The sequence below is a fragment of the Idiotropiscis lumnitzeri genome, chromosome 17 (assembly GCF_059441095.1).
Source record: "Idiotropiscis lumnitzeri isolate Australia: NSW breed Sydney's pygmy pipehorse chromosome 17, RoL_Ilum_1.0, whole genome shotgun sequence".
Lineage (NCBI taxonomy): Eukaryota > Metazoa > Chordata > Actinopteri > Syngnathiformes > Syngnathidae > Idiotropiscis > Idiotropiscis lumnitzeri.
The window spans coordinates 11,234,757-11,258,368 of record NC_142407.1 but is presented as its reverse complement, the minus strand read 5'-3'; the positions used below and the strand labels follow the sequence as shown (position 1 = coordinate 11,258,368).

At 41.1% G+C, this 23,612-nt stretch overlaps 1 protein-coding gene across 6 annotated transcripts in view; it reads right to left on the bottom strand.

The window, feature by feature from the left end:
* Positions 1–1,511: 1,511 nt before the first annotated feature.
* The window catches only part of LOC148320225 (neurexin-2-like), a 116,295-nt gene continuing 94,194 nt past the window's right edge, over positions 1,512–23,612 (bottom strand). For 5 of the 6 annotated variants that reach the window (XM_088278945.1, XM_088278949.1, XM_088278947.1 and 2 more), the window contains 6 exons: positions 22,201–22,382; positions 13,673–13,844; positions 11,504–11,593; positions 9,365–9,693; positions 7,263–7,347; positions 1,512–5,223 (listed from right to left, as the gene is read on the bottom strand). In XM_088278945.1, coding sequence (XP_088135071.1) covers positions 4,421–5,223; positions 7,263–7,347; positions 9,365–9,693; positions 11,504–11,593; positions 13,673–13,844; positions 22,201–22,382 — 1,661 coding nt within the window. In that variant the 3' untranslated portion in view covers positions 1,512–4,420. The remainder of the gene's footprint in view (positions 5,224–7,262; positions 7,348–9,364; positions 9,694–11,503; positions 11,594–13,672; positions 13,845–22,200; positions 22,383–23,612) is intronic. The other variant, XM_088278951.1, reaches the window with a different exon arrangement.

The window sequence follows — 23,612 nt, the reverse complement described above, 5'->3', positions numbered from 1 at the left end:
GACATGGAGCCAGCTCGAGTGAGCAGGGAGGTTGCTCCTGCGAGGCGATGTTCTTGTCGGCAAGGAACTGTCAGATGCTCAGGGCATTGGCAGCAGACAACTTTGAGGTGTCCTGCCATAACTTCCGCGTCTTCTCACGCTCTCAATGAAGCAAATGCAAGATATTTTTTGCTGAAATGCTGTTTGATTTTCTGGACCACACTGAAAAAGCAAACTTATAGGTTGTGAGTTGGAAATACATCTTAAGCTCCTGGAACTTTTCTGACACACTTTGTGGGTGTACTTGGTGACATTGTCTAGCAAATATAAACTCTGTGTCTTCATTTAAAGACATTGACAACCTGTTTGTAGATGTGATTGATGTTTTTGCGTTGCGCATTTGACCTCGCCGTGACTTTGACACACTTTGCTGTAAAAAATCCATGAGGCTTTATAAACTATAGGAAGATTATCCCGTGTTTTTCCACTGCTTAGAACATATCATTCCTTAGGCAAAAACTTCAAAGCTTCTTTATGGAGGTAACAACTCGTCTTCATTCTACAATTCTTTAACTTTTCAGCAGGGGGTAGTCAAACAGCATAGAAACCATGACTGCGCCCGAGCACATAGTTTACACCTAAAATAATTCAACCCGTTGAAGTCGGTGCATGTGCGAAAACAGGATTGGTGAATTATGACAAGTGTGCAGTACAGTCTTCAGACGTGTATTTTCTCATGCCGTGTGTAATGTAAATGTGGCAGAATTCCACAGCACTGACGACATTAACACCATCTATGATTCATAGATGGAAGTCATAATCTGTATTAATTAGTATTTACATAAGATGTGCTCTTTCCCAACTGTCCATGAAGGCGGAGCTACTCGGCGTAAAGATATTTCGGTATCTAGTTAAAATCTCGACCTATAATTCATTTTTCCTCACATTCCCAGCACTGTAAATTCAAATTCACCTCTTTCCTCCACATTGCAAAAAAAATCTCTCTCCACACCAGGAAGTCAAAACAACAACAAAACTAAACGCTTTCATTTGAGGCTAAGTGTTGGACATCAGCACACAAACAGGCCCGACCGAGGCGTCGCCTGAGGAGAAGAGAGAAGTACTCAGTAAGGAAATGAGAGCAGGGAGCGAAGCCCGTGATGATGAAACTCGAGTGCAAGAGACATTTGTAATCCATATCATGACCTACAAACTTGTACGAAACGCCGTTATTCCGTGTAAAAGCACGTTCACCTCGTCACCCGTGTGTAAAACCACACCAGTGAAAATTTATTGAACGCATTTATTCCACCTAGTCACTGGTAGAATAGCGCTACCTTTTAGTCAAATTCATCATGATGTACCGGGAGAGTAACATGATTTATGCATCGAATAATAAGAATGTAATTGCTTGACTTAATCATGTTTGACCTGATCGTAAAATTGCGGTGAACTCTAAATTCTCGCCCAACATAATCATCAATACAAAGACATCGCATTTTGTCCAAGAAGTAGCACACCACACAACCGTGTACAAATTATATCATCAAGTGTATTTTTTTTTTGTATCTTTATGCACGTTCTGTACACATATTGAGATCCATTTCACATGAACACTATACAATAGCAATGAGTGAGGGATGGAATATTTTTCCGAGCACAGAGCAGCTCACGTCGAATGGCACTTTTCATAAAAAAACAAAACAAAACAAAAAAAAGGAACAGGGGATCACAGAGCATGAATAATAAGTCAATGTAGACAAAACCCAACAGAGGTAATGGCTTTATATTATTAGATCCATTGAGTAACAGATTCAGCACATATAAAATGCACAATGCAATAAAACAAAAACATCAGTTTGTCCCATCCTCGTGTTTTCTCTGCTTAATCGGAGCCATGAATGATGCAGGAACACAAGATGTCTTTTGCAGCTATCAGAGGAGAGAGTGTGTGCTTTTTGTCGGAGTCCAAGGCAATCTAAAATGGGACGTGTTAGGAGGAGCGGTGACAAGGTACATCGAAATATCAGAGAAATATCAATACAATTCACACATCATCAATTATTCATCTCATGGAATAGTCTTTAAGTCACTGATAGAAAAAAAACAATACATGTTTGTCTGCTTTACAAGGAATATCTATGTCTCCACGATATGTTTACATTTCCTGTGTGCTTTTGGATCATCCCTTAATAGTTTTTTTTTTTTTTCTCCATGGAGGGTACAAGATGGACAGTGAGCTGGCTTCATAGTCACTTTCCAAGAAGCAACGATGGGGAAAATGTTTCGCAGTCCGAAAATTGGGCCGCAGCCTTTTTGGGTCGTCATTGTGAAAGCTGTGAGGGAGGTGGGAGCGGGACGAGCATCTCGGACGCTGATTCTTCTCCGGAACTTTGCATCCACAATGCCTCTTGAGTGTGCTAGCCTCTATATATACATACAAGCAATGTTTACAGATATACCTTCACTTGGTGTAGACAGAACTTTTCACATTTACCCCTATTTTGGAATTAAACGCTACACCGACCACACAGAAATAAATGACTCGCGTCCGTCTCACTGCAAGGTGTTGAGTGATATCCCTTTCGAAACATCCTGCGATTTTTCATCTCTTGCGGACAGAGGCAGGGCAGGCTGGGGGGAGGGTCGGGTGGTGGCTTGGCTTCAAACCCACATTATGCAACACGGCCGAGGAGATGATCTCATACAGAAATGAAAGGCTTCCTTCTTTTTTGCTCGTGTACCACATAAAACTCAACAATGGTGTCGGTCCTGCATTACAGACAGTGGCTTTGGAATGTGAACACAACCGCGTTCTAATAGCTTGAAAAATAACCCAACGGAAAAAGGAATGTGCAAAGTCATTTGAAGTTTGCCAAAGTGACCTTTTTGAAAGAAAAAAAGTAATGTTTGGCACTTGGTATTACTTTGACGAAAAACACAAAGAAGAAATAGCAGAAATAGAAGAAGCTAGGCTAACTGTTAGCTTATTTGCTAGCTTCACTGTGGTTGCAAACGCTACACCGTTTCATTTTTATTGTATTGAGTTACACAACCAGTATCTCTTTGACTTTCTATCAGTGCATTTTTCGTCGGAGTTAACTACTTGCGGTCGGAAATATTAAAATGTTTAACATTTACAAATTTTGACCGTTATCTGAGCAGATTGAGGAGGCAAAAATGAGTTTTTAGTTAAATTGCCACTATAAACTTGTTTGTCGACGTGTCCACCAAATTGTGGGACAATTTCTTTGTATTTGACATGCTTTACTTTGATCCTTTGAAATTCATAAAGCTCTCTGAGTGACTGATTGAGCATGATAAGCGACGGTTGCTCATAAAAGCACCACAAAGAGACAAAGTAACATTTCACGCCTGGACTTTTTGGCAATGACTATTCTTTTAGGGAAAAAAATAAAAGCTGCTTGTATAAGTGTGTGCACCCTGAAATTAATAAGATGTCGAAGAATGTTCTGATTTATTACATTTGGGGTTGTTTTTCTTCAGCTGAAAGTGGGCAATTTCTCAAGGTCGAGGATCTTGTATACTGTTCCAAAGCTGAAACCGAAGAGGAGTCTCAATTTTCAGCATGACGATGACCCAGAGCAAAGATCCGAATCAACAAAAGGCTTCACCGTATTGTTGGATTAAACGTTTCGATTGACCCATTGGCAGCTTCCAAAAAAGACTGAAAGCTTTAATTAAAGAAAAGATGATTGAACAAATTATTTGAAGGCGTACATATTAATTCAGCCTCAAGCATGCGGTGCCAAGGCCCCTGTAAAATTGCTTTTTCGTTCTTAGTCTTACACCAAATACCTTTTTTTTTTTAATTTCTAATGAAGCAAACCCAGAAATATGACTGGTGCACATGGATTTGCTTATGTGGGATTTCATGTCGGTTTATGCTATGCTGACATTCAGGTATTGCCCCAAAAATTGGCACAGTTTCATTTTTTTATATAAGTCATTTTCCCTTTAGAACATATAATTTTGTCTCTGCTAAGTTATTTTATCCAACATCAGTAAAGCATCTATTTGAACAGGGTTGTGTTCACACTCTATTGCCTCTCTGTCAAAATGGAGGACTTGGACACTTGAGACAGATTACAAAGAAAACACAGCGGCAACTCAACCTCGGTCCTTTCACTACATCATATCCGTGCTATATACAAAGCAACACTGGATATGACTCTTCGTAGGTTGTTAACACTTAAAAATGATGCACTTCCAAGAGGTGGATGATGGATGACAGCATCGTGGTAACTGCGCAACTGTGAGGGGAAATGTTTGTGTTAACTCCAGTCTGCATCTGACAGTTGCCTTTAGTTACCTGTGAAATGTCTGACATCCAACCGCAATTTAAGAAAAAAAAATAAAAGAGCTATAGGTGATTTGAAAGTGGCGCACCCTCACATCATCTCAGTCCTCGCCCGCCTACTCATACGTAATATTCTTTGTCCTTGTTCTTTTTGCCCTTTGTGATTGCCTTGGCCGCCGAGGCCGTCGCTGTGCTTTTGTCTTTGACCACCGTTCCGTTGCCTTCCACTGCGAAATTGTTGGCAAAATTGTGGCCCTGGTCTGTCTGGTAGGAGCCCTCGTCCCGGTTGCGGTACTTGTACATGGCATAGAGGAGGATTAGAATGCAGAGAGCAGCAGCAGCCACGATACCAACCACCATGCCCGTGGTGCTACTGGACTCCCTGATCACCTCCACGGCGCCCGGTTGGATCTTTTCGTCGGAGGCTGTGGGGTCGGCTGTGGGCACATGGGGAAAATTGGGGGGGTAAGTTAGTCCCGGTGTGTTTCGGGAGGATGGGGGAGCAGGGGGCAGAAGCACCTGGTCTCGGGTGTTCATTTTGCCTGCGGGGATGTGGAGCTTGTCGGGGTTGGTGGTGGGAACATAAGGGGGTAAGGGGCGGGGTTTATGGACTCCGCCCTCACCGGCGGCGGGAGGTGGCGGAAGGACTGTCCTGTCAGTGACCAACGGGGAGTTGTTATTGTAAAAGTCCTCGTCATCGGATTCCGTCATCTCCCCGGAGCCGAAGGCCGAGACCTCCACGGCGTCACCACAGTCCTCCTGGTCTGGGGGGCAGGAAGGGTGAGGAGGGACTATCACAGACTCTTTGGTGGTTTCGAGGGGGGACAGGAGTGTAGGGGGAGGAGGGATGACGGGGTAACGGGTGGCGATGGATGGGGGCTCAAGGGAATCCACTGTTATAATAGGCAACACTAATTCACCTCCTAAAAGGGAAACAGAAAAGGTAGGGGGGGGATCCTAAATTAGAAAAGCATTAAAATTCCGCCTGAACAGTTGCGCTCATTACCGCAGAGGCACAATCTGCTCATTAAGTAGAATATCAGTAAAGAAGAAATGAGCATTAACCAGCATATCAGTGATTTTTTTTTCTTTTCCTTTATGATCAGTTTACGCCACGTGACTATTCAAAATGAACGACACGAGGCCATAGACAAATGAAAGCCGGCGCTTTGATAAAGTATCTGAAGTCAACGTTTTAAATACGGCAAAAGGCTCACATGAGGACACAAATATACAAGACGGCTGCTGAAAGCAAATAACACGCAATAAACAATTCAATTGCATTTATTATGCATGTGGAAATGAGTGACACTCCACTTTAAGAAGGAAGCGATCTCATTTAATGAATACAATATGGGCCAGAATGGCTGTCGACATCCCATTCGATAAATCCCAAACCCGCTTACGATGTACTCTATGTAAATAAATACCACGTGATATACAAAGGTTCATGCAATGTTGTGACATTTCATCGCGGGTGTTATTTGTGCCTGCAATGTCCTCCCCATCGTAATCTGAATTAAATTAATGTTAACAACAAAAAAAATTGCTATGATCATGTTAACTATTGACGGCGCTTCAATATGGCAAAACTATTGAAATTGTTGCACTAGCGGAGCCATAAACTCATGCTCTGGCCGCTATCATTTATTCTTAACGACTCAATAACACCGGATCTTGTTCTCCCGAGAATTTAGTAGGATTGGACACAAAAAGTAATGCAGCTAATTAGTAGAAGACATTAGATTTTGATGATAGCAATAGACACGAGTAACGACAATCCAAAAAGAAAGAAAAAGAATATACCGCATGCGTCCGTCTTTGCTATTTTCAAAGAGCGTTTACGTACTCCGCTGCTGTCCGTCTCGTTTTTGGAAATAATGGCCCGCGTCTTCTGGGCTTGAAAGCATTACAATAACATTTTTAGACGGTAATTTGTACCGGGGCCATTTGCACTATTTGAATAGTGGCCAGGGTTGTGTTTATTCAACTGCAATGAGTTGCAGGTACTTATTTGAAGGCGGCGTCTACTTGAGAGGACATTTGTGCAAATGCCTGGGAGGAGCATGACTGATGCCGAGAATACTTTATCACTTCTAATATGTACACCACATCAATTAATTGGAGGATGGAAGCGGCCCCACACTCGTAATTTCTCTCCGCGTGTCCTTTGATTCTCGGTTCCTTATTGCAAAAACTTCTTGTGTCCTCGCTGTCACTTATGATGGATGAATCTGCCTGGACAGTGTAGCCAAAGTAATGATCGTAAGACGAGATGAGATTTGGCGCCCCAAAGCAGTTAGCAAGACTCAAAGGTATGTGTGAGGCACTTTTTTAAGGTATATCCTTAAAGCAGGGGCGGGCAAACGTTTTGAATGGCGGGCCACAATGGGTTAGAAAATTTGACACAGGGGAGCAGATGGACGGAAAAAAAATTTAAATGAAAGTGAACAAAAGCATTACAACAAAATATATGTATTTAGAAAATACAACGTGAACAAGGTTTATTCATTTAATTTTTTTTCAAGTTTGGCGGGCTGGATTAAAACGTTTAACGGGCCACATGTGGCCCCCAGGCCGTAGTTTGTCCACGCCTCCCTTAAAGCATCACTGTCTGGAGATAGCGGCCATGTTTTTTTTTTTTTTTTTTTTTTTTTTCATAAAGCAAGACCTACAGCTTCGAAAAGAAAAGCAGTGTTTAAGAAAAAAAAAGTTGATGAATACAATGGCAGGTTAAACACGGTCGTGTTGCTTTTTGTCACACTATTTTCAAAGCGTTATTTTTTTAAGGTGCAATCCATTCGACAGCAAGGCGTTTATTTTCAAGTGGACAGCACCCGGTGATTAATTGAGCATTGATTAGAGCACCTAGCGTAAAAACAGAAATTTGTGCTGAGCTATTTCACTCCTACCCATGGAACTACACATCATTATTTATTTTTTTTTGCCAGAGAAAACCCACCTGTTCCCGGTTCACACTCTTCAAGGTCTTCATCGTCACTTGGACACTCAGCTGATGCCACCAGAATATCATCCGAGTTTTGCGGCTGTGTGTGGGGGTGGAGGGGTTGGGGGGGAGGAGGAAAAAAAAGAAGCAAGCTGATTTTACAAACTCAAATTCCCTCTGCTCACTGCCCTATGAGCTTGTTTGCCGTGTGTGAAAACGAAAATGTTGCAAAGTGTTTCAATGAGCCACTTCAGTGTTTGGAGCTTGGAGCGATGCTAGTGAAAGAACAAACAGAAAATGTGCACATATTCTGCTACGTTTCATTTTTTGCCCCCATGGCAGAGTCTTCCGTGTTTCTAAGGAGGAGCTGTTATGTTGAAAACCAAATTCCCAACCGGCATTCGATAGTTTGTAAGCTGCATCTTGCAATAACAAATTGTCTCATGCTAAATCAATGTTTTTTTTTTTTTTTTTTTTTTTTTTTTTTTTTTTTTTTTTAGGAGGAGGCTTTGGGCACTCAGCGACCTTAGTATAAACCTGAACAGAATGGTGAACAGAAGGTCCACTTGGATGAATTGAAATTATATGAAGGCTATTCAAAGGTGAAGGGAAGCCAGACAAGAGAAATGCAAATGAATCCATCTGAAAAGAAGTCTGCAAAACTTCATACAGAATCAGTTGAGATTCAAACTGTGTTATCCAGGCGTGGCGGCCCCAAAAAAAAAAAAAAAAAAAAAAAAGACTGAACATATTCATTAAACACTAAAATAAATCACAATGGCTCTAATTAATCATGTGATTTGTGTTGTAGTCCGTTTTATTTACTCAATTTCTGTCAACATTTATTGGTCAAACCGAACATAATCGTAATAATATGCACTCTTTTATTGCCGGCAATTGAGCGCTTATGCTGACAAATGTTGTGCATCAAAAGAAGTTATTGTGACTTGGAAAAGTTGGAAAGCAATTTCAAGCTTTCACAGCACCTTTGGCCACCAGTTCCAGCGCAACGCTGCGAGCGCTCGGGTTCCGTTGAACCCGAGCACAAAAGAAATGTAATCCTCCTGTGAGACTTAGACCCTGAAATTTTAATTAGTCATAATATTCGAGTCACACAATGAGAAAGCAAATGTTTTTAATTTTTCTTTCCCACTGAATATTTCTCTCATTGTGCGACATTCATTCCCAAACAACATGTCGCATTATCTGCTTGATTAGGATTACTCTTTTGAATTTCACAGAGAACGCGTAGGCTTCAAGTACAGTTTTCCCACGTTCACTTCATCCTGTATTTGTTTTTTTAATTCTTTTTTTTATTGTACTGTAAATTACAGTTCAACTGTCTCCGGTGAACATCGCTAGCTAATTGAATATAGCCTGCCACCGCTAGTTAGAACTAATTGTAATCCATTGAAGGCGATATAACGATAGGGAGGATGGAAACATCTTTCGATCGGTTTATTAAACAAATGGTAACAAAATAGAATAGTCAAAAACACATCTACCGGTCGCCTCAACTAACACTGCCACCGTGCACCACAGTGGCTAATGCTAATGTCCGCTAATAGCTAGTCAATTCCACCTTCTCATACGTTCACTTCCACGTCACTCAATAGATCCGATCAGCCTTTTACAGGCAGACAAACATTCACGATCGTTGTGGATAGCAAACGCAAGTTGCCAAAACAAGAGATTTGAACTCAAAACCTCTTGACTGTGAGACAGATGTCCTCAACGCACTTGATACATTTGAGTCCTATTACGATGACCTAATGGAAAGAAGTAAAAATGTCTTCTTAAAACCTATCCCTCCAAATTTGACTCACTCTCCCCGTCTCCGTGTTCATTGTCTGATGAGTTGTACAACGGAGATCTCCTCCCAGAGCGAAGGCAACACAATAGCGTAAACTCACAATTTATTTTTTTGTCATTTTTAGTCCTTGTATCCTCAAATGTTACCATGAAATAGTGACAATGAAGCTGCCATATAAATATCGATTCCGAACTGCTCCAGATGATGTACGTGGCACAGTTGTTATTGTGTTGTTCTCTAGTATTGATGGATTTTGTAATTGCCACATGATAGTGGTTGGCTCCAATTTGTTTTTTTTTCTGACCTGAGAGATGCTGTCCCGCAAACTGGGTGAGCGCTGCCTGCGGGTGGTGGTGGTCGCCATGGTGGTGGTGGTCTCCATGATGGTGGTGGACATGTCGGACACGGCCAGCGGGGTCGCCGAGGTGGTGTCGGTGGTCAGCACGGAGAGCGCGTCGCCCACCAGACGGAGGTTGCCCTCCACCTGCACGCTGGGGTCATTCTCCGCCGCCAGTTTGAGCACTTGCAGCCCGTTGTAATAAAGGCCAGAGATCTGACCCTGGAATGGCCGGCCCTTGTCCTGGCCGCCGATTTTAACGGCGGCTTGGCTGTTAAAGATGGTCAGCTGTCTTCCTACAAGCCAGGCAGAGAGAAGTTGATAGACAGGGACAGAAAAAAAAGTAAAGCAAATGTAAAAAAAAAATCATGTGGGTGGCACGGGTGTACAACTTGAAACCATGTTGGTGTGAGTGATTTACAAAAAAATTTCATCGTTAAACGAGGGGATTGACACTTTAATCATGCAGGTTACAATAAGAATAGGAGGTGCTTATATTTAGATCCCTATTTATGCATTTTGACATTTGATTCCTCGCATTGGAATGGGGCGGGGCTTCAAACTGGATCTTTATTTATCAAACAGAGGCCATGATTACAACTGAAGTCACTGGCTTCAGGGCAGTGGAAAAAAAAAATCCCCCAAAATGGAGGCTAAACTCCACTGACCAGTGAATTCCGCAGCCATTAAAACTCCTGAGTTCTCCTCCAGTCCAATTGTCTTAACTCCTGCGAGGGACAATGTCTTGTAACAGCGCCACTGACAGCAGCTACGCTGATAAGCTACATCAGCGAGAGGAGTGCAGTAATTGGGCCCGTTTCAGGAGAATACTTATTAGCAAAGTTGGTGGCTGCAAACAGTGATCCATTTCAGCAGCCTGTCAGGCCTCTTTTGTCACGGGCTGAACTGAAGCTGGGGGTGGCGGGGGGGGGGGGTGGCGGGGCTGTGACATGGTCACTGTCGTGGACACGGGAAGCCAACATCACAAGGCCGATGGGAACAAGTGGAAGAGGTTGGGGGGGGGGGGGCGGTGTTGGTTCACTTAGGGCGATCACATCGAGAGGTTTCGCTTACATCGGTTTAAGGGGCGGGGGGGGGGGGGCGATTAGTTCACATTTTACTGGCACGAGTCAAAGTGCAGCACACTTTAAAGATTAAAAACAAATTTATTACACACATTTACACATCTAGTTAAGACGAAGGAATGTTAGGGCCACACTGAGAAGAAAGCTAACGAGACTTAAGTTGTAATGTTACAAGAATATAATTTCATGTGCAAGTAAAAAAAAAAAAAAAGTAATACTGTACTGTTTATAAAATATTATGAGAATAAAGTCAGTTTTAATTGAACGTCAAGCCTGCCAGACTGTGCATTGGATGGGCTCATTTTAATCTCTTTCTGCAGTGGCTAATTTGCTTCTACAAACATTACAAATTTATTCTGGAAAAATGACTTTTTATTGCATCATTTCGACTTTATTCTCATAAAATATTTTCCCGTTATTTTTCTCATTCTGTCACATTATCCCTTTTTCAGATATTTTTTTTTCTTGTAATATTACAACTTTGAAGTGCAGTCATGACTTTTTTACGTTTTTCCTCCTAACATTATGACTTGGGTCTTTTTTTTCGAGCCATATGGTGACTTTAAAATGACAATTTAGTTTCGGTAATGTGTCCAGATTGATCTTGTAGCGGTTGTTTCTTTTTTTTTTCTTTTCAGCGTGGCCCTAACACTCCCTCGCAGGTTAATGGCAGTGGTTAAAAGGGACGATGGGGGGTGGGGGGGGTGCTGGTTATGGGTTATGAGTTTTTTAAGTTCATTGGTTTAAAATCAGTTTAAGGGTGCAGCTGGTCCACAAGGTGCAAGCGTGACGAGGAAGAAACACTTAAAACGTTTGGTGACAACATTTGATCATTTGATTTGAGCGCTCTTCGTCATTGGCAGATCATTAGACGGTCCAATTAAATTTGGCGACTGTTTCGCATTTGGATAACTTGATCCTTGTCACAATTGTCTTGTGGCGCTGCGCCGCTCTTGGGGGAATGGTTAATCACTAGTTAGTTCAAGGATTAATTAACCAATCAATTCTTTTTTTTTTTTACCTTTATCGAGTAGCCACTCGTCAACTACCCGACCGAGTCTGTACGGGATTCTTTGCCTAGCAATAGCCAGTCGTTCATTATCATAGTGTCCTTCAGAGAATTTGGAGAGACAGGTTAAAGGTTAACGTCTGCAAGCTGAAAGATCACATGGTTAGAAACAGAGTTATGATAGCTAACACCTTTAACAAGCTGGTTAAGCATCGGTCAGTTAAATGTATCTTTACTTTAATTCGATTTTTTTTTTTTTTTTTTTTAAGAGCAACAGTTAGAGAAGTCAAGTTTAGGCTGTTTATAGCTACACTAGTTAGTGCCGTTTATATATTTTAAGCACAGGAGAAAAAAAGTTTATATACTTTGAATTAAAAAAAACATGGTTAATTCAGTTAGCAGCATGATAAATCAGGCATATTAACAAAAACATTCAGAAAAAAACTAATGTCACGTTTTAGACAGTCAGACATGAGATATAAGCAGAAAACAACATCATCAGTGGTGAGATTTCATTGTGATGAATTTAGTAGGAAATCCAACAAAATGCAAAAAGTGTACTGCAATCAAACTGGAATACTTTCCAGGACCTTTTTGAATCAAAATATTATATATTTAAATATATAAAAATAGAATAATATTTTTCTAATCCAAATTTCCATTTTTTCTGTACGAAAAAAAATAAAATTAAATAATTAAAAAAGTAACCAATATTTTTGATTTTTTGTATGAAATCCTACTAAATTCTAATGAAAAGAAACTCACGTTATAAATGAACATTTTCAGAATAAAAGGCTACACGAGCAAGAGAAAACTCAACAGGTTGATTCATTACTGTCCAATAAAAAGCATTCATATTTTATGAAAATAAGAAAAATCACTTCGGTTTTTGATAAAAAAAAAATAAAAAATACACATGATTTTTGTTGGACAGTGAAAACATTGCACATAATACATCGACGGCAAGTTTATTCTTGCAGGAGAGTCGATTCTTGTGGCGCAAACTTACATATCAAAATTTTGAGTCTTAAAAAGAAATAAACTAATCCATACGTGAATGACTGCATGCATAAACAAACATACAATCGATATTACATAAAGAAGGAAAAGACGGCCAATGTCGTCAGCAGTGGGCTGGTAATGAATACAGAAAAAGGATTATGGTGTAACATGGGAGAGGAGGCGCCGTACATGACACTGTAAGTCAGACTGTTCAAGCTTTCTTACACAGCAAATTTATGCTGCAAATAAAAATACTAATTGAAATCATATCATGAAATCACTGATTGCTAAAGTGGGAGCAAAATCTGTACAGATGCGTGTGTGATTAAAATTATTATATTTTTTTTTTGTGTGTGTCGTTTCACCAGCAGCTGGAGGAAGAGTGGGAACTTCCTCCCGCCGCGCCTGCCGCTGCACCTGCTCTGAAAAAGGTCGATTGGGTTCAGAGCAGGTTAAAGAGCAGCCAGCCGTGATTACATGAAAGCAGTTTGCGTTTCCCTTTTCAATCTGCATGCAAATTAGGCGTGCAAGTACACAGGCGGGCGAGCCTTAATCCCTTTTGGGTTTAAAATGAGGTTTCGATGAATATATTATCCGCAGGTTTGTTTCCCGCGTACGCATGTAGCCGCAGCGTTGAGTCAATAACAGAATGTCATGCCACTCCTAACATTATTTCCACTAGATTCGCCTTCGCCGCTTGATCTTTTTGCGCTCAAAAGACGGTAGACGTGGTGACAACGTTTGCGGGAGGTAGTAATGTTGCTAAATGCACAACTCCGGTCTGCACGAGTCATAACCAACAAAGAAAAAGCCATTTTTAGAAAAAAAAAAAAAAAAAGGCTGAGGAGAAAATAGCGACTTTGAATGTACTGCACGTGAGCATGTTTGCTTATCGGAGGCAGGAAAAAACGATTACAGGAATGACAGCTGCTGATGAAAGCTCTTTAAGTGCAAGATATACTTAGCAAGACAGCTTTAGGCGAGTGTATCAGTGTCAGATCATGAGATTGTTTACGCAACTTGAAAGGTCCACTATGGATATGTGGATGGCAATTTAATGGATAGCGTTTCGAGCGACGCACAATTGCGGAGAGCTGACTTCCAACCTCCAATCAGCGGCAGATTGATCTCGAGGCAAACATGCAACGGACTGGACGCAGCGGCTGTCATTAGTCTTACCTGGCGGGTAGCGCTCAATGACCGGATAGTTGTCCACCTGGAGCGTGGCATTGCCACCGCTGCGTGTGAAGCGTACAACATGGTACTTGCCGTCATTTACCATGACAGCAGGCTCGTCGATGGCGATGTCATCGGTCCCCACGTTGAAGATGACGCCGATTTTGCCTTGATCCTGGAAGGTGACATGGCATGAATAACCAACACTGGAAAATCCTCGCTTGGTGACAAGGCCTTCTCTGCTGGCCTAAACACAATCAGAAGCACTGAGCTACATTTACAAACCACTACATTCTCATATTTGATCCATGAAATTATATTCATTTATTCCCAACTGTCCTTTCTCTTCATCTTTGCGTTTGTCCTAGCAGCACTGCTTCCAGGATATGGCTGTTGGATTATTATAATTTTTTTTTTTTCATCCAATCACATTTCGGCCTCTATGTGTTATGTCTGAGCAGAAAATTAAAATTCAGCAAATTTTATTTTTTTTCTCCCCCGGAGGTGTTTATTATTATTTTTTTTTTGTTAAATAAATAAGTTGTTTAAATAGACTGGTTAGATTTGACATTATTTTATGATAGGATTGTTGATCAAATCATTTTAAACACGCTGAGCAGTGATCGGTTCCAAAATCCCGATCGTGCAAATTCTACTTTAAAGTACCGTAATGTAAACTTATTTGTTGTACTTGCAGAAAAAAAATATATATATATATTAATACAAGGATTAAATGTCAAAGTGTTTATTTATGTGACTCAACCAACTGAGCATACATTAGCTGAATCGCTGGTCTAAAGTCCATTTCCCTTTCACAATTGCTTTGGAAGCCCTGGAGCCAAAATAACCACAACGGTATCTTCCTGCGGCTTTGAGCTACAATGCACCTATCAACAAAATGTAATTTAAATCACTTGAGTGGTTTTTGCGTGAGAAAACACATGCGTGTGCAAAATTCATTGTCCATGCCTCTTCCCTCCAAAACAGCTGATGTGCACGTGGGAAACGTTTTCCTTTGGCTACCTGAAGGGTGTCGAAACCAAATCCAAGTTGGGCTGGCGAACGCATATCATTTGTGACACGACCAGTATGTTCAGCTCTTTCTTTAGGGTTCAGCATCATTTCCTCTCAGCCGCCAGCTCAGGTTGCCTGATGTGGATCACTCCTGACACAATCCTGCTGTTCCTCCTTTGCTTGACCAACTACCCCCACCTCTCCCCCCCTGTTTTCCTGCCTCTGTCTGCTACTGACAACCTTCCGCAAAGGTCAAAGCTGCTTCCCAAGATAGCCTTTGGGGGGCACTGGTAGCAAACAGTCTGTGTGTCTGCATCTTGCCCCCCCCCCCCCCCCCACTGCCATACAAGGTCAAACTAATGATGGGAACGCGATAAATTGCTCACTAATGCGCACATGAGGAACCGGTTGGAAAATATGTCCTAATTAGCCATAGAATAACTGAATACTAAAAGAAATAAATAAATCAGCTTTTACAAAAAGAAAGATGCAGAATGTTTTAGGAGTATTTTGCGGTGGTCTAGAAAATATCAGTCTAACACATTCATTTACATTGTGCCACTTGGGGCGTTTATATCATATCATGTGGCTCTCATTAGGATGCGCGCTTGTACCTAATAAAGTGGCCAACGGGTAGATTTTGTCGCACATGAAACAAGCCGGCGGTGTGCAAACCAATCATTAGAGAGGATCGTTGACAGGCGGTGACGTGACCATAATAGGAATGTCAGTTGCGCGCAGTTGTACGTCGCGCACATGATTAATAATCATTATAGTAAGGAAGTTTCAGCCTGCTTATGTCTTTTTTGTCTCTCAGGCGGGTGGAATAAGATATGCAGAGGCTGCAGGGCTTTCTTCCAACTCCAGCTGCAGTAAGGCACCTTCAACAAGACAGAGGAAGTGCAGGCAAATTGGGTGGGTGTTGTGTTTTGTCGAAATGAAAATGCGCTAGTCCTCCGTGGCACATGAAGACTACAATATTTACTGGCTTTATAGACAACCTATCTTAAACACCGCATAGTGCTTTATATTTTGGAGTTTTGCAGCTTTGCTGTCACCTCGGCGCGGTTCCTCCTGAGCTTATGCTGTGATTTGTGCCATATTAGATCAGTCCCCCTCCCTCAGACTCCCGAAAATTGAATGACTGGCTGAATATGTCGACAGAAATATGCCTCTTCTTGCCTTCAAGGTGGCTGCGGCTTCTGCTGGGCTTGTGGTGCGATGTTGAAGCTGTCTTAAAGCTTTGCTCGCCCTCTAATCATATGTAAAATCCTGCTGGAATCCTTTTGAATGTGAAATCATTATTCATGCTAATGTGCTTGGTGTTACATAGGAAAGTGTCTTCAGAAACCTCTGACATCCCACGACTGACTGATATTTAAAGCTTGAACTGAGGGAATGCGAGTTCTAAAGTCATTTACTGTATTTTCCGGATGATAAGTCGCTACTTGTTTCCTAGATCTTGAACCTCGCAGCTAATACAACGGTGCGGCGTTTCTGTGGATTTTTCTTTCACCAGTAGAGGGCGCTCTATAGTTCAGAAAATACGCTAAATAAATTGCGATTTTTTTTTTTCTCTCGGGTCTGTTCTGTTTTAATTAGCAAAGTTGTTGCCATGGTAAAAGGCACTCTTTTAACAATCTGTTTATGGACCTTTATGTGCATTCACAGTACAAAATCGTTCCGTACATCCTCATTTTTTTTTCAACATAGAAAACTGCGGCTTATAGCCTGGTGTGGCTTGTGTATCGTTTTTTTTTTTTTTTTTTTCCCAAAAAAGAGCTGCTGCAGCTTGTATGCAGGTGCGCTTTACAGTCCGAAATTGAAGTACTCTTTTAAAAAATGTGACATTAACATTGGCCGGTTAAATCGAGTCACAAAAAAGTTTTATTGGGTGCTTTTGGTGATTTTTTTTCTTTTCTTTGGTATTTATGCAACACCAAGGACAAATCGCAAGATCTCACAATACCTCCGTTCTGACAGAATGAAAGAATTGTGTCTGTTTAATTTTTCCATGCATATAACAGCGAATAATGTTAAAACGGGAATGAAAACATTCCCAGTACCTTTAATATCGTCTTTACGATGGTAACATTTTGTTTAATCATCACCCACTCGATATCATGTGATTCTTGTTGCACGTCGGGAGATGTGAAAGGTCCGACTTGAACACTCACTTAGGTTAGCAACAACGGTTAAACAAAGCAGCGCACATTCACAATTAGGAATGAACTTGCAATGTGCATCGAATCGAGACAGTAATTCGGCGTTAGGAGTCCAGCTGAAACCTGCGCTTTGCCACTGCAGAGGAATAATGAGCTACTCTATTCTTACATTATATTCACAAATGCTACATTGTTATCCGAGGGAAAAAAAAACGGGCAATTTACGGATAATTACAAGCGCAAAAAGAGCGATGGCAATTTGTGAGCTAGTTTGCAAAGACACAATACGACGATAAAAATCACCATCATAAACAACAACGATCACTTCGCAATTCAGACGTCTCTCCAGTGTGCGAAGACAAGTGAAAATAAAAACGGAGACTGCTTCACTTAATGACCCGGAATAGTTGACAGCTGATCTCCCGTGAGCTGGAACAGCATCGATTTGCCTAACATTAGCCTCAAGGCAAGATAGCGGTTAGCATGGTGGGAGTCGGCTGCTGTTAATGGTCTGCAACAGGGTCATTTCCTACTCAGAGCTCCTGTTTAAAATAAGTGAGGTAAATAAAAAAAAAAAAGAAGTACGATGTAGTATGGACCATGAAGGCAAGAATTAAGCAGTCATACATAATTGCACGTGGCAGAAAATGCTACTGAATTATTGTCCCAGCAGATCCATCAGAGGTATAAAAATTGGATTATGGTCTTCAATGTCAAGAACCAATCAAACTCATCCCGTCTTCACGAATGATCAGCCTTTGCCAATTGTCTGTTAGGGTTATTTAAAAAGCAAGCGAAATAAAAATTCATGGTCAAATCCAGCCCATAATAACATCTCCTAGGTTGGAGTCGATTGCCAGAGGCATTTTTCTTTTTTTCGCTTGACTCAGTGAGATTACAAAACAAGTCCTGGAGGACCTTTCAAGTGCTGGCAAAGCAAAAAAAAAAAGAAAAAAACGAGAGCGCTCTTGTCCAAGCGACCCAAAGAGACGTCTTTTGCTATGACATTCATTTGCTCCGCTTTCTCTTGAAGAATCTACTCGAAATGGGCCTATAGGAGGTGTGACACGATCAGCCGCGTGATGTCTGGCTGTTTGCTTCCACGAGGATCAAGGTTCTCGTGCCGAAAGGCTGTGCACTGAATGCTTCACCTTGCCTGCAAAACGCATATTGGGCTGGTGTTTTTATAATGTAAGGACCACAGTGCAGACTATTTGACTAGGACATACCCCTGCAACGAGAATACCTTTTAAATAATGCAAAGGCTTCTAGAAGTCCCGCGACTCTTCTCCTTAGTGCATATTCAAAGCCAAGTGGGAATCTGCATCGGTGGTGGGTGCCATTCAGAGCGCTTTTATCTCTTGTAATCCCAATGGAACTCTAGAATATCTCTTCATATGCAACATAGCGTTGTGCTAATACAGCTAACACGGGGGGGACCTGGTAAATAAAAGCAATTTTTTAATCCCAACTGTGACCAAGCAAAGCTCATTTGGCAGTGATGAAAATGAAATACTCCAAATTCCACATGCACAATTCGGTACACTGGCGTGGCACTGTCACTCACTTCCCGCTGATCAAAGTAGTCTTGACTTCCTAAAAAGTGAAGATATGATTTTGCCAGTGTCACCGTAGGGCCAGCAAAATTAATTTATTTTCTTAAAAAGGGTATACCTAATTTTATGTATCATAGTTTGGGAATTTTCACAAGTCTTTCAAGATTCAATTAGTTTTAATTCGATTTTAGAGCAGATTTGTTAATTTTTTTTTTGCACTTTATTTTAGTTTAGTTTTTATTAGTTTTAGAGTTATTTTAATTTTTTTTCTAATATACAGAGTATTTGTCAAGTGCCAGATAAGAAAAAGGTCAGTAACGATTGTGTAATAAAGTAAAACAAATTGCAAAAAAAAATATTAATAGCTCATGTATGATATTAATTGACATACATGAAAACTAAACTTAGTTCAGTTAGTTTTGTAAATGAAATTATTTGATCTTTTTTATTGTTTTATTTTATTTTATTAACTATTTTTTTTCATTTCATTAGTTATGCTTAACTATAACAACCTTGCCTGTCCTGAATACAAACTCGCACTAATATTTCCAAGCGCCAATAATGACTCAATTCAGGCAAAATAAATTCTCCCTTTCATTAAAATCCAGCAAGAAAAAAATTTGAAAACCGAGATGATAAGAAATCAACTGTACAAAAAAAAAAAAAAGTCATACATTGGCACAAATTTCGGGTCCAGGCGACGCATGATGCACGGCTATCAGGGCTTCCTCATGTTCAACTCTTTCTCCTTGAGTCCCTTTTACCAAAGCGACTCGAGCGATGAGGTATATGACTGCTATCTGTTGTATCTGAGTGCTTCGCTGGAGGAACCTCACACTCCGTGAACTCCTTCGCCGTCTGAGCATTTAATAATGTGTCAATGTGTCAAAGTGTTTGAGCGCAGCAAGTTGGCAGCCACAAGAGAGAAAAAAAAGACACTTACAAGCTGCAAGCGTTGCATGTCGCAGTGGAAAGAGATTTGATGTCAGGGGGGAGAAAAAAAAAATGTCATATGCTCGCAAAACATCCAACTGTCGATGCCGTTTACGGTACAATATTTACGTCTCAAAGCACTGTTCCGTCAAATCCAATATTTTCTTCTCTGGGTTCAGTTTCAAACTATTTTAGGACCTTAGAAAACAATTCTCCTAATGGATTGCTGAGGACAAACTGGTGGCATGAAAGTGTGAAGGAGTTTCAATCCCAGCATCCAACATTAAAATATCCAGTGGACTGAAAGCCACATTAAACAGCTGTGATTTTAATTATTACACCACTCGCGGACGTTTGACAGCTCTCTCCTCCGGTTTTCATTACGCCACATCTGTCCTGTGGCTACTTGCTAAAAAGGCTGATTTCCCTCCAGAACAGACACACTTGATGACAGCTGCTGAGGTGTCGCTTGTTTCGCCAACAGACGCTATACTTTATCACGAGAGAAACCGCGCTGTTTTCTTGTGGTCGTTTCTGCAGTTATGGGAACGCTTCGGACGGGGGCAACATCAATATTGGATGCGGGTGTTTTAATGTGGAAGAAGCAAACTTGTTTGTGCGTTTTTTTTTTTTTTTTTGGGGGCGGTGTTATATGGGTTATACAAACACGGCGCATGGTGTGGCATATATGGATGTTGTCGTACGTTATTCCGTAGCACACGTAATGACAGAGCAAATGGAAAAAAATATAAATGGAATCGGATATTCTTGGATTGGAATCAGGTCGGAGTGGATACCACCTATCAACGCAACAAGTTGGACGTCTCTAAAAAAAAAAAAAGAAAAAATTCTCCCCTACTTCTGAAGCCGTGCCGTTCCAGACGGCTGTTCATATCTCGACTTGGTTATGAGTCGTTACTTTCTACTGAAGGCTTCCTTCTCGATGATTTCCAAAAGCCCGCTGGGATACCGCCAGCTTCCTCTTTTGGTGAGCGCTCTCTGCCTCGGCAATAACTGACACGTGCCGCAAATTGACGCGTTGCTTGACCCGATGGAAAATAAATAAACGTACAAATGGTTGACTGATAGCACTGAAATGTGGGGGTGGGCGCCTCTCGCGTGGTGGGAGGCGGAGGGAGAGCAAAGTGGTGTCTGTGTTCCCCGTTGCTGTCTCCAAACACGGACACATTTTCTTCACGTCGCTCGCCAAACAAAGTCGCCGTCTGGATCTTCGCTTGTTCTGGAGCCAGACTGTACAAACTTGCCACAGTCACCATCTTTTCGAGCACAATCTGATTTCCTAATTATGGCAACCTTCATTTCCCACTGAGACCGCTTTTTCCGCTTCTCAGCACCTCCGCTGTCGTCGCTTGCCTTATGCTTGCCATTAGCCATGATGGATGAGCTAATTTGATTGCAAAACACAAAACGATGGTACGAGCGGCAACAGCACAAGCAAAAGCATGTTAACTGTGAAGATGGCATGACTTGGATTTCACCAAATTAAGTGCTGCCTGGCAAAGGTTGTGGCAAAATGTACTAAACTGAAGCCAGGAAACAAAATTTGGACTTGTGGAAGAATTGCAAACATTTTGCCCAGAGTTCCCAAAGGCTCGAGATGTTGTATGCCTGACTCTGCAACATTGTGAGGACACCGGGGACGGGGCCTCTTGCCTGGCACACAGGAGTGGTGGTCCCGTAGGGTGTGTTCTAAATACAAGGTGAACACACTCCTCAGCATCCTTGATAATGTCCCTTCAGGCGTTCTGAAAAGGAGGTTGTGTCAGGAAGTTGACTCTTGGATTCAGGGGGTGCAGTGTGCAGTTTTTGTCCAGTCCATGGAACTGTCAAACAGCTTTAACCCTCACCAGAGTCCCGGAAGGTCACAGAGGTTTGCCCAACCAATTTATACGTGGTTTGTGGACTCAGGAATCCCGCAGAGGGGGGCCACTCCAGGGGTATGAGGAGCAATTCTGTACCTGTATCACTGCCCTCTAGAGGTCGGAGGAGTTCACGTATTTTGCGGTCTTCTTTCCACTAGAAACGTTTAATAAGCTGCCGTGCATCCGTTCCATTGATGATTGTTCACATTCATGACTGGACTGGACTATTTTGAGTTATTCATTTTTAAAGTTTTATACACTAGATCATAACACACTTTTAAATACTGTAGAAAAAAACACTAGCTGGCATTCTTATAGTTGATTTTTTCATTTGTTCAGACAACGGAGTTTTTTTTTTTTTTACCTCGATAAGTTTCGATGTATGTCGACTATATACCCGGAAGTGTATGTAGTCAAAAATTCATTTTGTTTTCTTTATGTTAAGTTGCACGTCCAAACTAAACGAGGTAAAAAAAAAAAAAAAGGATCTCGTTGCCTTGAACAAATGAAAAAAAAAAAAATCAACGATTTAACATAAAGAACACAAGATTAATTTTAGACTATCTGGCATTCTCGTTTAGTCTTGACATTGGAATAAAAAAAAATGAACAAATCCAAGGCTTTAAAATGTTTTGTGTATTCAACATTGTCAGCTTTTTGTCTATTAATTAATTCCATAATGCCTTGTTTATAGAAGGTGATAAATGCATTTTTTATGATGGTTTTAGCTGAGACACAACACTGAATTATTAAATATGCAGACTATACAAGTGAGATTCGTTAGCTTGTTGGAGAACATGATTCACTTTGAACCCCTCACAGATGTGTTCAAAGAGAATCTAAAGAGATATTTACAAAAAATAAAATAAAACGGTAATTATAACCACAAATATATAATATTCCACGAGCGACAATACCGATGAACAAGCGCGACCTTGTGGCAAAAAAAAAAAATAAAAAAATCTCACTCGAGCACTTACTATGTGCAGCTGAAGATAGTCTCCGAGCCCGTGCGTGCTCTCCACACGCACCAAGATGGCGTCCTTCTGCAGGCTGCTGAAGCCCACGGCGAGCCGGTCGGCCCGAGTGCTCGGCCGCTCATTGGGCGCCCAGGTGAACGTGATGAGAGCGCCTCCTTTCCCAAAGATGTACGTCGTTCCAGCTGCGGGTGGAAATGAGATGTGTAAACACCACCGTTTATTTATTTATTTTTTTTCCCCACATGTTCCCTTCATTTTTGTTTTTTTCAGCCTTTACATGTTTGGACACTGTTTTTCTTGCAACAACAAAGGGATGAGCTTCCAGCAGGTGCTTTTCCGCATACCTCACCAGCAACAATATTAGCTACACAAGCTCAACGCACGAAAGATTCAATATGACTCGTATCAAAAATTGGACCTGTGCAAAGATATTAATTCACGACTTTGATTGACGCCGAACGCTGTAGTCCGGCGTCAATCAACTTATTCTTGCACCTTGGTATTACTTTTCAATTCACAGGTGAGGCACAGGTGGCTTGGGTTTACTTGAATTGTTTTTAACGCACTCAGTGAAAAGACAAATGAACCGTTAGCGAGATAATAGCGGTCAGCTAATTTTGTAACTATGTGATAATGGCAACAAACGGCGTGTAAGTTTAGTTTCGACATGCAAAATGTAACTCACCATGCAAGAAAAAGAATGATCTCCAAATGTTGGAAGGTTGCAGCCACGAAATGGAACCACGAGGCACCAGCCACTTTAAAACATGACATTGTCATTTTTATCTATTATCCGCCAACAATTCTGGTTTTCTGTCTGTCTTTGAGATGCAATAAGAGTGTTGTTGTTTTTTTTTTTTTTAATTTTTAAATTGGCGTTGTCCATTTTCAGTGAAGGTTTTATGACTGTTTTGTTGTTTGTATAATTTACATTCCTTTGGAGCTCTTTTACTCTTGCTTAGCATTTATTTCTGCACTGCGGTTTAGTTCTCTTTTTAGTCTCTGTATGTCGACGATGCAACTGTTAAAATGGCAATGCAGCTTTTTGACTCCTTTGGTGTGGAATTTTTTATTTTTCAGATTTGCAGATGTGCTAATTGGTTGGTCAGTGACACAAAGTGTGTGATCCATCCTAGTTTCGTGCAAAGTGAGATTTTGAAGATTTTGATTCCTCGATTTTGAACCATGCGGCTAATACAACGGTGCGGAGGATTTTTTCTTTCACCAATAGGGGGCGCTCTATAGTTCCAAAAATATGCGAAATAAATCTAAATTTTTTTTTTTGTCTCTTGGGTTTGTTCTGTTTTAATGAGCAAAGTTGTTGCCTTTATGTGCATTCACAGTACACATGCAGCAAACAACAAATGTGTATCTATATATATATATTTATATCCTTCCAGTTTTTTGCGTGT